This window comes from Leopardus geoffroyi, chromosome E1 (genome assembly GCF_018350155.1).
Source record: "Leopardus geoffroyi isolate Oge1 chromosome E1, O.geoffroyi_Oge1_pat1.0, whole genome shotgun sequence".
NCBI lineage: Eukaryota > Metazoa > Chordata > Mammalia > Carnivora > Felidae > Leopardus > Leopardus geoffroyi.
In genome coordinates this window covers 57,873,823-57,889,486 of record NC_059330.1, presented here as the reverse complement: position 1 = coordinate 57,889,486, position 15,664 = coordinate 57,873,823, and the positions used below count along the sequence as shown (strand labels likewise).

Genomic DNA, 15,664 nt, shown 5'->3' with positions numbered 1-15,664 from the left:
TCCCCTGTGCCCTGGCCCTTCTCCTCTACAGGCCAGGACAGCTGAGATGGGGAAGTCAGTCTGCTTGTCTTTTGCAGGCCGTTTCTTTCATCGAAAGACGGTGCCCACGTTCACTGTTTGAGCTAACTGCTGGCCTAGAAATGGCCATTAAACCCTGACCCAGCCAGTGGGGGAAACGAGGAGCCCTAGAATAAGTCACACTTGGTTATCATGTTTTGCTTTATTTTGGACACATATTCAGTTACTAAGTACTGAACCTGAAATTAACCGTGGGCCTGGTGGGAAAGGTGGGTAAAATCTGCTGGTCATTGCTAGAGCACCTACTCTGGGATGGGCCTTTCCCACACTTTGCTCGGGGCACAGATGTGGGGTTTCCAGCCCCCCCAAGATCGGGGAAAGGCCCCCACGGCTGGCACCACCAGCGAGGGCTGCAGGGCAGATGCTGAAGCAGCAGGTATAAGGGGGAACACGTTTCCAAATTACCTTGAATCACGGCTGGTATGGCTTGGACCATTCCTGGGACCAGGCGCCCAGGCAGATGGGGTGGACCCAGATGGTGGTGGCTGTGACCCTGCCGTGGGAAGCAGGACCCAGCGTAGGACCCTTTGCACAATAAATGCCTACTGGATGGCCCAGGTCACTCAAACATACCGTCGGGCCCTGCGCCCTCCCAGGTATGGGCGGGCGTGGATCAGAGAGAGGTGATCACGGGAGTCGAGCCACGCTGCGTCCCTGGCACTGAGCCAGACCCTTGGTGGTACAATGTCACCAAGTGCCCACGACGGCCTGCACAGGCATTGCTGTCTTGACGGCCCCCACTCCTCCCGGGGCTCCTCCAGGGCCCCCACCGGAGTGGGGTCGCTCCCGCCAGGGGACAGGGAACCAACGGCCCATCTTGCCTTTGCAGGGAGATGTCAAGGCTTCCATCAGTCTCTTCACAGCCTACGTGCACACAACGGTCAACGAGATGTCCAGGCTGTACCTGGCCACCGAGAGGCGTTACAACTACACCACCCCCAAAACCTTCCTGGAGCAGATCAAACTGTACCAGAACCTGCTGGCCAGGAAGAGAACGGAGCTGGTGGCCAAGATCGAGAGGCTGGAGAACGGCCTGATGAAACTGCAGAGCACAGCGTCCCAGGTAGGGAAGAACCTTCCCCCGAGTCGGAGGAACGGGATTCCGGCCTCAGAGAAACGTCCATTCTCACGCCAGAAAGGACGCGTGGGTTTTAATATTAAACAAACAAACAAACAAACAAACAAAACGGGTTCAAGATGCTTTCGCAGTGCTGACGTTACGTTGGGTGCTTCGCGTCAGCCGAGCCGGGCGGGATTCGTGCATCCAGTCTGGCGCGTCCGTGACGTGCCCGTTCCAGGACGCCCTGCACTGAGGCCACCCTATCACTTACTGCCTCCCCGCGCCCCCTCCCGCTCTGTGTCGTGGCCCCGGGGCCCAAGCTCACCCATCTCTTGGCGTCTCCTCCCCGAGGTGGATGACTTAAAAGCCAAGCTGGCGATTCAGGAGGCTGAGCTCAAGCAGAAAAACGAGAATGCCGACAAGCTGATCCAGGTGGTGGGTGTGGAAACCGAGAAGGTCAGCAAAGAGAAAGCCATCGCAGACGAGGAGGAGGCCAAGGTGGAGGTCATCAACAAGGTGTGCAGACACGCGGGGCCTCCGTGGGCTGTGGCTCATGGCTATGCCAGGCCAGGCCTCCCCTGAGTGGTCAGTATCTCCCATGGGCCCAGGCAAAGGCCGGGAGGGCTCCCAGACCTGCAGGAAGCCCCCTGAGGGGGCATCTCTCCCAGCTCAGAGGAGGGCCGCCTCCTCTTGGAGCCGTGCCGTCTGTCCCCAGGCCACCTTGGTGGCATTTCCAGGAGCTGGTAAGAGACGCAGGTTCTCGGGCCCTGGCCCAGCTCTGCTGAATCAGGTCTGCATTTTAACAAGATGCCAGGGACCTGTGAGCACATTAAGGTTTGAGAAGCGCCCCGCCCTTGGATGGGGGCCCTGGTCCTCAGACCCTGTGCCAGGAGCTCCCTCCAGAGGTGCCGAGGTCACTGGGCCGGGCGGGGCGGCAGGAGCTGCAGAACCACGACCCTCTGAGGCTCAGGGTGGTCAGCAACGTGCCCGGGGTCTCGAAACTAGGGAGTGGCAGTCAGGACCCACGTTCACACCCCAAACTCTGTGACCTGCCCGTCTGATACCACGTGTGGCTCTTAATGTCCAGGCACCCACCGCTTTCCAACCCCAGGGTCAGGGGTGCTCCCCGGGGAGGAAGCTCCGGGTGGCGCCCCCGGGTTAGCCCACCCAGGCAGCGCCTTCACCAGGAGGCCTTCGCCCAAGAGGCCTGGGCCACGAGGAGCCCCCGCCACTGGCTCTGAGGCCTTTACTGTCTCTTAGTGCCAGTGTGTGATTTCTCCAAAATGGAACAGTTCGGAGGTCTGGCTCGCCCTCCCCGTAAGGAAGTGAGAACGTGTTCACGCACCTGTGCATTCGCTCCTCGGATCGGGAAGAACCCCTCCGAGTCTCTGGGTGCCAAGCACAGAGACCAGTAGCCGCGTGGTGTCCATCAGGAAGGAGCCAGTAGGGGCTGGGGGCTTTGCTGGGTGCAGAGGACGAGGACAGAAAGGAGAGGTCTCTCTGCAAGGCACCCTGTGGAGAGTGCATCCTGCCCCCGACTTTAAGAACAACGTGGGGCACGACCACAGGAACGGGCGTGGAAGGTGCTGGCTGGGCAGGCTGCCCCGGGGATAGCATCCGGGCCTTCCTCCCCGGAGCACCCTCGCGGGGGCCGTTTCTGGATGCAGGGGCTGGAGAGGGGCGGGTGCCGGACATTAACCGCTGTCAGTCCCGGAAGCGGGGGCCATTCCAGAACCCGAAGTCTGCCACCCCCATGGCTCATTGCAACCTGTTGAGGGGCAGGGGCAGAGGGGCGGAGAGGAGAAAGGCGGGCTCCAGGCGGTGACCAGTGACCTCCCGGGCATGAAGGGGAGCACGGGGCACAGCACCCTCCTCACTTCTGTCCGTGCTCTCGCTGCTGCCCAGGGCTACACACACACACCCACACACACACTCTCACACCCAGCCCCCACCAATCCCTGCGCTGATCTTTCCCGCGTGGCTTCCTTCCAGAATGTCGCAGAGAAACAAAAGGCATGTGAAACGGACCTGGCCAAGGCGGAGCCGGCCCTGCTGGCTGCGCAGGAAGCTCTCGACACGCTGAATAAGGTGCGGGAAGGGAAGGAGCAAGAAACGGACCGGCCAGAGTGGAGGAGAAAGCCGTGGTGTGCGTGCGCAAGCGGCCGCAGGCTTGTGGAAGCTTCCCAGGGTGGTCCCGGGGCCTGCGGGCCCCTTTCAGGTGCTCCCCATCTGTCATTTTCAGAACAACCTGACCGAGCTGAAGTCCTTCGGGTCACCCCCGGACGCCGTGGTCAACGTCACGGCCGCCGTCATGATCCTGACCGCGCCGGGGGGCAAGATCCCCAAGGACAAGAGCTGGAAAGCGGCCAAAATCATGATGGGCAAAGTGGACACGTTCCTGGACTCCTTGAAGAAGTTTGACAAGGAGCACATCCCCGAGGCCTGCCTGAAGGCGTTTAAGTGAGTCAGGCTCGGCCGCACCGCCCAGCTCAGCACAGTGGTGCCAGGGTCCCCCGGGTCCCCTCCCGCCGGCCCCGGCCAGAGACCTGTTCCCAGGGGAAGGCTGTGCCGGCCGGGGTGGGGCAGGGCCTCAGGCCGTGTGCAGCAAGGTGGGCCCCCGGAGCTGGCAGGGGGCGGCCTGGGGAAACGTGGCCGCACACGGGCCCTGGGGCACCTCAGCACCCTCTTCCTTCCCCACCGGAAGGGGTCAGCACAGGCGGAAAGGCCCGTGGCTCAAAATCCACAACGGCGCATGGGAGGGTCTAACAACCCGTCAGCCCACAGGACCACGAGAAACGCCACCAGGGCCCCTAGAGGCGAGAGCAGTTGCACACACACATACGCACGCACGCACACACGCGTGCCGTGTGCATCCGCTGACTCGGGCCCCGTCGTGCGTGTTTTCTGCTTCCCGCTGTTGTCACCGTAAATGCGCCACACCTGGAGGGGCAGACCCGGCGGGCTGGCCGTGTTGCCGAGGGGCAGGCGGGGGGAGCAAACCAAATGCCGCCAAGGGGCCTCCACCACCGGGAGGTGGACGCGCGCTCAGCCTCCTCGCTGGCACCGGTTCCCCCACGGTCGAGACGCCTGTGTGTGCGCAGAGATCGCGGGGCTCCTGGCGCTGACCGGAGAACATGTTTTCTTGCCGGTTCATCGGGCTCTCCTCTAACCGCCGGACGGCCTTGGCGGCAGGCAGAGTGTAATTTCCCTAACTGGTCCCAAACCGCGGAAGATTCAGGCCGTCTCCGTTCTGCCAGCTCCCCGACGGCCGCGGCCCCCGACGGGTGTCTAAACATGTAAACCTGTCGCAACGTCAACCTAGAGGAAACACAAAGTAAACCGAGGGTGGGGATGGCCGGCTGTACTCCCGGCCGACGTCCAAACTGCTCGTTGGTTCTATTTTGAATTAACCCATTCGAGAGTCTTTCTGCAGGAAGTTCAGTCTGTTACGCTTAACGATGTCACTGTCGCTTTTTAAAATACTGGTTTCCAGAAGGGTCTAAAGTGGCTCTGTGCCCCCTCACACCCCAAACCACTTCTGGGGCCAGACCTCAGTGTTTCACTTTTTTCTTCTTCTTGAAGACCCTTCTGCACCACCCCCCCCCCCCCAAAAAAAACCGATTCACCGTGCTCCCCGGTAATTGCCTGTGCTCCGCGGTCAGCGGCCAGCTGAGGGCCGGAGGGACAGATGCAGGGGAGGCCTGAGGCCTGCAGAGCCCACACCTGCTCCCCCTCCAGGCCCTACCAAGGCAACCCGACCTTCGACCCCGAGTTCATCCGCTCCAAGTCCACGGCCGCCGCGGGCCTGTGCTCCTGGTGCATCAACATCGTGCGCTTCTACGAGGTGTATTGTGACGTGGCCCCCAAGAGGCAGGCCCTGGAGGAGGCGAATGCCGAGCTGGCCGAGGCGCAGGAGAAGCTGTCACGGATCAAAAACAAGATTGCCGTGAGCGCGGGTCCACACGGCACCTGCAGCCCCGGGGGCGGGGCGGCGGGGCGGCGGGGCGGCGGGGGGAGCACCAGAGCCAGGCGCTCACGCTGCCCATCACTACCCCACAGAGGAGGGGTGGGCGCGGCGGCCGCCAGGTACTCAGCACCGCGAATAACCCCCGCAGCCGCAGGGACCAGATGCCCGCGCTCCTCGCTCCTCGGGCCCAGCCGGCACGGGAGGCCCCGCTCGGCGCTCACTCCCGAGGATGCTGGGACGCCCAGCACGGCCCCACTTGAGGGCCTCTCCGTCTGTTTTGCCAGGAACTCAATGCCAACCTGAGCAACCTAACGTCGGCCTTTGAAAAGGCGACAGCGGAGAAGATCAAGTGCCAGCAAGAGGCAGATGCCACCAACAGGGTGATCTCGCTGGCCAACAGGTAGCTCTCTTGGCCCTGCGGGTGCCCCTCCTGTTTTCAGGTGCCCTGAAGGGTTGGGCGGCTTTTGGAGGGGGAGGAATAGCCCCAGGTGCAGGCAGCAATGTCCCCGCTTGTGCTAAGTCATGAGGACAGACCCCCTGACGGACAACCGGCCAGTGTCCCCACCTCCAGGAGCCAGTAGCCCTCCACGACGCACCCCTACGCATCCCGTGACCTCGGGCAGGGTGGGAACCCCGCATAACCCCGACCTGCTTGGGATGCGGCGCCCACAGACCCCACCCCCCACCCCCAGGGCAGATCCCCCTTGCTCCCACTCTTACCGCCCGTGGTGTGGGCGCCGGCTTCCAGGGCTTCCAGAGCAGGGCTGTCCAAAGGGACTGGGGCCACACCCATCATTTTATGTGTTCTGGTTGCCACCTTAGCAGAGGACAGAGAGGAAACGGACTTCGATAATGCATTTTACGGAACCCCAAATTTGATCATTCCAACGTGTGATCAGTTATGATCACATGTGATCATTAAGAATGACCGGTGAGGGGGCGCCTGGGTGGCGCAGTCGGTTAAGCGTCCGACTTCAGCCAGGTCACGATCTCACGGTCCATGAGTTCGAGCCCCACGTCAGGCTCTGGGCTGATGGCTCAGAGCCTGGAGCCTGTTTCCGATTCTGTGTCTCCCTCTCTCTCTGCCCCTCCCCCGTTCATGCTCTGTCTCTCTCTGTCCCAGAAATAAAATAAGAATGACCAGTGAGGGGCGCCTGGGTGGCGCAGTCGGTTAAGCGTCCGACTTCAGCCAGGTCACGATCTCGCGGTCCGTGAGTTCGAGCCCCACGTCAGGCTCTGGGCTGATGGCTCAGAGCCTGGAGCCTGTTTCCGATTCTGTGTCTCCCTCTCTCTCTGCCCCTCCCCCGTTCATGCTCTGTCTCTCTCTGTCCCAGAAATAAAATAAGAATGACCAGTGAGGGGCGCCTGGGTGGCTCAGTCGGTTAAGCGTCCAACTTTAGCTCAGGTCACGATCTCGCGGTCCGTGAGTTCGAGCCCCGTGTCAGGCTCTGGGCTGATGGCTCAGAGCCTGGAGCCTGCTTCCGATTCTGTGTCTCCCTCTCTCTCTGCCCCTCCCCAGTTCATGCTCTGTCTCTGTCCCAAAAATAAATAAACGTTAAAAAAAAAAAATTTTTTTAAAAAAGAATGACCGGTGAGACCACTGATGCACGTTCGCCCCCCGGGCCCTTGAAACCCACGTACACACGTCAATTCAGACCAGCCACGCAGGTGTGGGCTGGCCACATGTGCCGGCGGCGGCCCCCATAGACAGCAAGGCTTCAGGGCTTTGTCTTTGGATTTCTGAAAGTGACGCCCAGAGCCTGGCGCAGAGCTGCCAGAGGGGTCGGTCCTAGTGCCTGGCTTCTGGTGGTATTTTCTCTGCCCCGGAGGGGGCCGGCAGCCCACTGTAGCTGTGGTCAGTGAGACACGGGGACCCCGGGAGACCCCCAGGCTGCACGGCCCTAGCCTCCAGCAGGGTGCAGACTGGACCACGCCTGCCAAAAAAAAATCAAAGCGCCTCCCTGGGAGGCAAGGGCCCCTCGGGTGATGCTAAGGACGGGCCTCGGTGGGCCTGTGCTTTCAACAAATATTTCAATGCTCTCAGGCTTGTGGGGTCACATCTAGGGTCAGGGACCAGTTCTCAGGCCAGTGGCCCGTGACACATGATGCGTCCCCTGCAGTCCCCGCTCCACGTGGGCCAGCTGCCCTCTGGATGCCACACTGGCCCGTGGCCGCCGTGGCCACTCCACCTCTACCAGGACCTGTCACTTGCCAAGCCCGCGCTCGGCGGTGACCAGGCTGCAGCTTTATAGCACGTGGGTGAAACATTCAAATAACGTCAGCGGAGCAATGACATCAACGCAGAACTCGGTCCCCAGGTGCCTCCAGAAAGCATTAGTTTTGCTTCCCTAAAGCAGTCCTTCCCCCAAACATCCCCCAACTCATTTCTACTGCCGAAGCTCTGGGCCAAGGAAGGATAGGAAACGCCCAAGCCTCACGGCATTAGAAGCGGAGGCTGCCTTCCGGTGTTTCCCTTGGCCCTCACTGACCTCGTGTTTCCATTCAGGCTGGTAGGGGGATTGGCATCGGAAAACATCCGCTGGGCTGAGTCGGTGAAGAACTTCAAATGCCAGGGGGTCACCCTGTGCGGGGACGTCCTGCTGATTTCCGCCTTCGTCTCCTACATGGGCTACTTCACCAAGAAATACCGCAACGAGCTGATGGAGAGACTTTGGATCCCTTATATAAATAAGTTAAAGGTAAGAGGTTGGGTTGCGTTCATGGCTCAGGCAACTTGGGGAGGCCCCTGGCAGGGCAGACCCAGCCAAATGCCACACTCACGGACGCTCTGGCCATTGCGGGTTTCAACTGTGGCCCAGAGACTCCTGGGTGACTCAGCTGGTTGAGCATCCGACTCTTGATTTCAGCCGCAGGTCATGATCCCAGGGTCATGGGACTGAGCCCCCCGTGTCAGGCTCTGCCACGAGTGTGGAGCCTGCCCGGGACTCTCTCTCTCGCTCTCTGCCCCTGCCGGCTTACTCACACGTGCACCTGCCGGTGCCCTCCCTCTAAAATAAATAAATTGTGGCCCAGCGTGCTGCTGCCCTTCTTGGCGGGTTCCCAGGGGCTCTGTGAGCCGCTTGGCTGTCTTCCGGACGACACGGCTCGTCCGTGGTCTAACCACAGACCTACCGTGTCACTTGGGAGAGCTGTTTCCCGCGGGGCAGTAAGGCCACATCACCTCTTCTGAGGACTAGTGCTCCCCCCCTGGCAGGTCCCCATCCCGATCACGGAAGGTCTGGACCCCTTGAGCCTACTGACCGATGACGCGGACGTGGCCACTTGGAACAACCAGGGTCTCCCCAGTGACCGCATGTCCACTGAGAATGCCACCATCCTGTGCAACACAGAGCGCTGGCCCCTCATCGTGGACGCCCAGCTGCAAGGAATCAAGTGGATCAAAAACAAATACGGCCGCAAACTGAAAGCCATCCGCCTGGGACAGAAGAGGTGTGCGATGGTGGCAGGCAGGAGCCGGAGGGGCAGGGGCAGGGGGCGGGCTCTAAGCGTAGCCACTGGCCGCCGGGCCCGTGTGTGTGGAAAGTCACCTGGGGTGTTTCGTCCTTGTTAAACGGATGGGTGATCTTGAAACCGATTTGTTTTCCCGCATTTGGCCTTGGGGAACAGCGGCAAGACTGAAGAAGCAAACTCGGGGCTCTCCTCTCTTCCCCCCAGTACCCGCCGCAGCTGCGGGCAGGAAGCGCTCACCTGGGCTCCAGCCCGGGCTGCGTCCCGCCCGGCCGTGTGCTGGCCAAGAGGCTTCCGGCTGGTCATTTTCCCATTTCTTATCTCCAGCGGGGCTGGCTTCCTTGCTACAGACGGTCACTAAGGCCACCCCGTGCGCCTTCCTGGAGCACTGGGGACGTGGAGCCACACACAGAAGAACAGAGCTGTGCTCCCACAGGCCCGGAGGGGAGCGCCCCTCAGGGAAGGCGGGTCGCAGAGGGCATGCACTGCCGGCCCCTCGGCCGCTCGTCTTTAGGTGCCTTCTTGCTCTGACAGCGGTCCCTGGGGCACCCAGCGGTGCCGTCACTGAGCCCCCCGCATTAAATGCCCCCCACGTCGTCCCGCAGCTACCTGGACATCATCGAGCAGGCCATTTCCGAAGGGCACACCTTGCTCATCGAGAACATTGGCGAAACCGTGGACCCCGTGCTGGACCCGCTGCTGGGCAGGAATACCATTAAAAAGGGAAAGTGAGTTCTCGGTTCCATCCGTGCCGACGCCCTCAGTGGCCAGGTGCGGCCTCTGCGTGGAGAAAGCGTGGGGAATCCTGCCTTCCTGGTGGGCAGCCGGGTCAACAAAGTGCCGGTCCCCAGGGAGAGACTGGCAGGTGCAGGACAGCATCCCGGCCAGGAACACGGACGCCAACACCTGCCGGAGGCCCCCTGCCAGCAGCGGTCCTCAGTGGCCACACTGCTTCCATTTTTACTCATCGTACAAACCATGAGCCTGCAGTAGCTTTTTTTTTTTTTTTTTTTTTTTTAAATTCAGGTGAAATCTACCCGACATAAAATTAGCCGTTTTATTTTTATTTTTATTTTATATTTATTTATTTATTTATTTATTTTTTAATCTTTATTTTTGAGAGCGAGAGAGATGGCGTGCCAGTGGGGCAGGAACAGGGAGAGGGAGACACAGAATCCGAAGCAGGCTCTGGGCTCTGAGCTGTCAGCACAGAGCCCGACGCGGGGCTCGAACCCACGGACCATGAGATCGTGACCTGAGCCAAAGTCGGATGCTTATCTGACTGAACCACCCAGGCGCCCCCCAAATTAGCCATTTTAAAGTGAACGATTCAGTGGCACTGAGTGTGTTCACAGTGTTTTGCAAGCATCACCCCTGTCTGGTTCCAGAACACTTGCGTCCCTCCAGATGGAGACCCCGTACTCACGAAGCAGTCACTCCCTATTCCCCTCACCGGCCAGGCCCTGGTGCCCACCACTGTGCCCTCCAGCTCTGTGGATTCCACATAAAGGGAGTCCTGCGGCGTGGCTCTTTTGGGTCTGGCCGCTTTCCCTGAGCTGTGTCTTTAAGGCTCGTCTGTTCAATAGTGTGTCAGGACCTCATCATTCTTACTGCTGAGTAACCCTCCGCAGTGTGGCTGTGCCTCATTCGGTTCCTCCAGTCACTGGTTGATGCACTGAGCTGGTATCACTTTTCTAATATAAAAATTTTAGGGGTGCCTGGGTGGCTCAGTCGGTGTTTCTCTCTCTCTCTCTCTCAAAAATAAACATTAAAAAAATTTTAATTAAGTCAACTTTGAAAATGTAAACGTCAAAGGTGTTAGGGGCCACCCTTCAATGCAGGGGTGCGTGCAGAAGCCCAGAAGAGAGGTAACAAACAAATATGCTGATGTCCTAGCCTCTGAAAAGAGCTTGGTATGAGCGGCGATACCCGAGAGTTGAAGTTAGAAGCCTCCAAAGCAGTGAGCTCAACCAGAAAGAAGGGGAGCGGAGAGAAGAGGTCCCCCCACAGTGGATCAGCAGACCAGGTTCTGGCCCTGGCTGTTCTCAGACTCCCCCCACCCCCGGGGGAGCTTCCAGAACGTAATGGTGTTCTGAATTGGGACGTCAGCGTCCTTCTGGTGTTCGTGGCTCTGGGGTGGGGCCCAGGCAGAGTAGTTCTGTGCCAGCTCCCGGGTGAGTACAAAGTGTCGCTAGAGCTGACCAAGCCCCGCGATCCCCGCTATAAAGATCGGCACAAACCAGCCGGAGAGAGAGTAGGTGCACCTTCTAGAAGGTCCTGACCACAGGCCAGCGAGAAAGACTGGAACAAGCAGAGACACAGCCCTTTCCTGGTGACCCGAGGAGGGTTGGTGGTGGCAGTGGGGCCCGGGGCAAGGGGGCCGCCAGGCTGCTATGGGAGGTGGTCTCTGGGGGTGATACCGCAGCTCTAACCTGCCTCCCCTAACGGCCAGGTTCATTAAGATCGGCGACAAGGAGGTGGAGTATCACCCCAAGTTCCGCCTCATCCTGCACACCAAGTACTTCAACCCGCACTACAAGCCCGAGGTGCAAGCCCAGTGCACCCTCATCAACTTCCTGGTCACCAGGGACGGGCTCGAGGACCAACTCCTGGCTGCCGTGGTGGCCAAGGAGCGCCCGGATCTCGAGCAGCTGAAGGTACCAGGGCCTGACGTCAGCCCCACGTGGCTCGGGGCGGGCTGTTCAGTCACAGCGAGGTTCCCTGACCCAGCAGCGGCCACCCCAAAGCATCCCAGCCTGTCGCACCGATGGCATTAGGTAGACCAGAACGAGCCGCTCTTCCTCCCCGGCGGCCTCCCAAACCAAATTCCAGACCAGACGACTAATTCACTGACAGCAGAGGAGCCTCAGCGGGGCCCAGACGGCCCCATGTGCCAAACCGCTGCCCCACCAGCATGGCCTTTGCGGCTGGCCCCTGTGCGTGGTCAGAGCGGGCTCAGAGCGGTCCCAGGCCCTGCTCCCTGGCCACACGGCTGCCCAGGACAGGCTCAGGCTTCTCCCGTCCATGCTGGGGCCTCAGCTGAGCGGTGGGGGCAGCGCCCGCCGCTGCCTGAGCCCGCCCCCCAGCCCCTCGGTCTGTCCCTCCTGCAGGCCAACCTCACCAAGTCTCAAAATGAATTCAAGATTGTTCTGAAAGAGCTGGAAGATTCCCTGCTGGCCCGTCTGTCGGCGGCGTCGGGGAACTTCCTGGGGGACACAGCCTTAGTGGAGAATCTGGAGACCACCAAGCACACAGCCAGTGAGATCGAGGAGAAGGTGAGCGCACATGGCCGCCTCCGTGGGGGGCCGCCTCCCCCGGTCACCGAAAAGAGAAGCCACAGCCCCATGCGGGTCCCGGGGCCCAAGGCAGGGAGCAGCATGCCAGCTGCCGGCCGAGGGTCCCCCCAGGCAGGGGGCGGACCCACTGCCCTCTGGCGCTATCCACCTGCTCGTCCCACTCGAGCCCCATTTTCTTTTTGAGGTACAAGAGGCAAAAATCACAGAGGCTAAAATCAACGAGGCCAGAGAGAACTACCGGCCAGCCGCAGAGAGGGCGTCCCTCCTGTACTTCATCCTCAACGACCTCAACAAGATCAACCCCATCTATCAGTTCTCGCTCAAGGTGTGGCTGCGGCCAGGCTCCGGGGCGGGGGGCCTGGAGTCCACAGAACCCCCAGCCGTCAGGACAGCCGGGGTCCGGGCTGCAGACAGGGGTGGGAAGAGGGAGCCGGGGCACGGGATCGGTTCCAGGCCGGCACCCCGGGGAGGGGCTCCTCTCCCGGTGCCCCAGACCCCCACCCGCCGCGGAAATAAAACTGGAGCCCCCACAGGAAGCACAGGGTGGCCTCCAGCCCCATGAGCCTGTATGCACCCCTTCCCCAGGCCTTCAACATGGTGTTCGAGAAAGCCATCCAGAAGACCGCCCCGGCCGAGGAGGTCAAGCAGCGAGTGATCAACCTGACGGACGAGATCACCTACTCTGTCTACATGTACACGGCCCGAGGGCTCTTCGAACGGGACAAACTCATCTTCCTGGCCCAGGTGGCCTTCCAGGCAAGTCTGGCCTCCCTTCTCGGAGTGTGGTCCGCAATGCAGATTCCCGGGTGATGGCGTTCGTTGGAGTCATCGAACGATGCTGGGGGACCTGCTTGGGGTTCTGTTGACACCGGGCACGGTTGTAGGTGGCAACCACTGGAGGGGAGGTCCGTTAAAGAGAATTCTACAAAGACCCATCGTTCTCATCGCATTTACGTTAATGCCGAGCGAGCAGTCCTGCGCCAGCGGGCGGTTAACCACCGTGGACACCGAACGCTATCTCTTAAGGAAGTAAAGATACTGACAGATAAATATTTCTCCTGTTCATACAGACAGACCCGCTGAAATTGACCAAAGAGCCATTAAATTGATTGTTCCATTAAATCGATCAAACAGCCCCTCCACCCTCTGGTTCACGGTCTCGTGGGTGTGGCAGAAAACACGAATTTCTAGATAGCTTCTGGAAGTTTGCTTCCCTTCCAAACTCAAACTATGAGTCAGGGTCCAGGTCGAAGAGGTTTTCCTTCACCTGCATGAGTTCCTGAGCGGCAGGCCCGGCGTGCACTTTCTCCCTGCGGAGGGGGCAGCAGGATACTTGATGCGCGCCCTAAATTTCCAAAGGAGTTTCTCTTCTGACCAAGAGACAGAAAGAAAAAGAGAGAGAGGGTCTGACTCGGGTGAAACTCTGCTCCGTGGCGTCGGAGAGGAGCTGCGCGGCCGGCCGTCTGTGGCGCTGCGGTGACCGCGGCCCCAGCTCCCTGGCCAGATGGACAGAGTGGGCTGAGCCACCTCTCAAGGGCCGAGACCCGGCCTGCTGGGCGCCCACAGAGCTGGTGGGCACGCATGACAAGGCGACACGGACTAGGACCCAGAAAATTCCCCGTCCCGAAACGTATGTGTAGACGTACTGGAGACGTACGTGTCCCAAAGAACTGACTTGAATACGAACACAGCAGCTCTGCCGATAATCGCCACGAGGTGGATGTGGCCCAAACGTCCATCAGGGGATGAGTGGATAAACCACACGTGGTCTCTCCACACGACGGAACATCATTTGGCTACAACGTGGGTGAACCTGGAGGACAGAGTGAGAGAAGCTGACGGGAGCGGGCCACATCTGCAGGATTCCACTGCACGGGCAGATCCAGACAGAGCATAGACCCTGGGGTCACCAGTGGCCCCGGCTGTGTGTGTGTGTGTGTGTGGTGGGGGGGTACTGTGCAAAGAAGAGAAAGCTGTGCTTCTAGACAGAGGTGATACGATTTTACGAAAATTTTACGCTTTAATGGGGGTAAGGCGGTACATTTTGTGTCCTGTGTATTTTACCACAATTTAAAAAATCAACAAGTCAAGGTGAAAAGAAAGTCTTGCCCGGACCCAGAGGGCAGGACGGGCCAGGGGTGTGAGCTCCTCGGCCTGCCCTGGGTCTGTCTGTACGTCTGTGACCGAGGTCCCAGGTGCTCCTGCCAGGGGCTGGCGGCCGCCCTGCCCTGCTGTTGTGGGGTGACGTCGGAGCGGCCCCCGTGTCCCCCCAGGTCTTGTCCATGAAGAAAGAGCTGAACCCGGTAGAGCTCGATTTCCTCCTGCGGTTCCCTTTCAAGGCCGGGGCCCTGTCGCCGGTGGACTTCCTGCAGCACCAGGGATGGGGCGGCATCAAGGTGGGCTGCGGGCCCCAACACTGCGTCCCCTCTCTGCCGCCCAGCCCCTGGTGCTCACGCTGGGGACAGGACGTTTACAAGGCGGACATTCAGGGAAACGGGGCGGGGGGCGCACCCCGGAGGAGGGGCCGGGGTGCAGAGGGCTACCTGCCGGCTCGCAGGAAACTCTACTTTCCTGTCTGAACCCGGCGGTCCTTACGACCCGCACACAGCCCTGCCTGCACCCCGCAGGCTGAGCCACGGGCGGGGCGGCCCCTCCACCACCAACCCCTACCTCCCGTTCTGGCTGAGTGCAAAGGGCCAAGGAAGCTCCTCCGATTCCGGGCACACGCACTCAGGGGCCCTGGGGGTCTCCGTTCACAAGACCTGAAGAACGGGGTCCCCTGCGGTGGGAGCGGCCCCAGTCCCACAGCCCTCTGGGGGGGGGGGGGGGGGAGGAGGCCGGCCCCGGGTCATGCCCTCCGTGGTTCTATCCGGGGCCCACAGTGGAGCCAGAGGCTCCTTTTAGGGCCGAGCCAGCGCCGGGGAGCTGAAAGGCCATCTGCCCCCAGGCCCTGTCGGAGATGGATGAGTTCAAGAACCTGGACAGCGACATCGAAGGGTCCGCCAAGCGGTGGAAGAAGCTGGTGGAGTCAGAAGCCCCGGAGAAGGAGATCTTCCCCAAGGAGTGGAAGAACAAAACTGCGCTGCAAAAGCTGTGCGTGCTGAGATGCATGCGGCCGGACCGCATGACCTACGCCGTCAGGTGGGCGTGGCGCCCGGGGTGGAGGAGGAGCTGCCTGTGGCCCCACCCTGTGGGGGGTGGGAGGGACGGGGACCCCGCCCACCGGCGCTCCGCCCCCTCCTCCTGCTAGCCTGAGGCACAAGTGATGGGGAAACAGGACACCCCACCTGAGCCGTCAAGATTCTTCAAAGTGTGGGCGTTAATGGCTCTGGGGCCACACACAGTCCTTTTAAGATACAGTGGGAACAGTGGCAAAGCCATCAGCACCCCAGGACTTTGATGCCCTCGCTGGCTAAATTGAAGCTCAATCTTTTCCTCAGTTTTGGCTCCTTTGCAGAGAGAACTGTTCCAATTTCGTGAATAACTTCTCTGCCCCCAAAACCTCTGCACGAATGGAAAATTAATCACCATGGCCTTTCGGCAAGCCATCCCTTTCATGCCCCTGCTGGGACTGTCCTCTCACAGAAAGGCTCCAGGAGCCACATCATCACAGAACACCTGCACCGATCCCCCACGGGTGACACCTGAGATGTCCCATCCACCCTCCCCTGGAGCGGAGAGGACTTCCCTCCTGCCCACCAGGGCGACCAGGGAGGACAGAGATGCCACCAGAAGGAGGGAGGACAGAGCAGACAAGGAACCAAGCTCAGTGTCTGTTCTCCGACATGACACATT

General features: G+C 60.5%; 1 protein-coding gene and 1 long non-coding RNA gene across 4 annotated transcripts in view; one reads left to right on the top strand and one right to left on the bottom strand.

Moving 5' to 3' along the window:
• DNAH17 (dynein axonemal heavy chain 17) overlaps positions 1-15,664 on the top strand; it is a 103,411-nt gene that overhangs the window by 75,077 nt on the left and 12,670 nt on the right. For both annotated transcript variants that reach the window (XM_045490925.1, XM_045490924.1), the window contains exons 57-71: positions 908-1,141; positions 1,490-1,654; positions 3,131-3,226; positions 3,381-3,598; positions 4,877-5,084; positions 5,390-5,505; positions 7,612-7,804; positions 8,320-8,555; positions 9,179-9,301; positions 11,026-11,230; positions 11,684-11,848; positions 12,054-12,194; positions 12,455-12,625; positions 14,143-14,265; positions 14,817-15,010. In XM_045490925.1, the coding sequence (XP_045346881.1) occupies positions 908-1,141; positions 1,490-1,654; positions 3,131-3,226; positions 3,381-3,598; positions 4,877-5,084; positions 5,390-5,505; positions 7,612-7,804; positions 8,320-8,555; positions 9,179-9,301; positions 11,026-11,230; positions 11,684-11,848; positions 12,054-12,194; positions 12,455-12,625; positions 14,143-14,265; positions 14,817-15,010 (2,588 nt within the window). The remainder of the gene's footprint in view (positions 1-907; positions 1,142-1,489; positions 1,655-3,130; positions 3,227-3,380; positions 3,599-4,876; positions 5,085-5,389; positions 5,506-7,611; positions 7,805-8,319; positions 8,556-9,178; positions 9,302-11,025; positions 11,231-11,683; positions 11,849-12,053; positions 12,195-12,454; positions 12,626-14,142; positions 14,266-14,816; positions 15,011-15,664) is intronic.
• LOC123604620 lies at positions 206-8,013 on the bottom strand. Of its 2 annotated transcripts, XR_006715387.1 has the most exons (4): positions 7,595-8,013; positions 5,826-5,922; positions 2,484-5,057; positions 206-1,956 (listed from the first exon to the last, which is right to left on the bottom strand). It is a non-coding gene; the product is annotated as an uncharacterized LOC123604620 (long non-coding RNA). The 2 variants fall into 2 exon arrangements; XR_006715386.1 differs by having other exon boundaries at positions 206-5,057.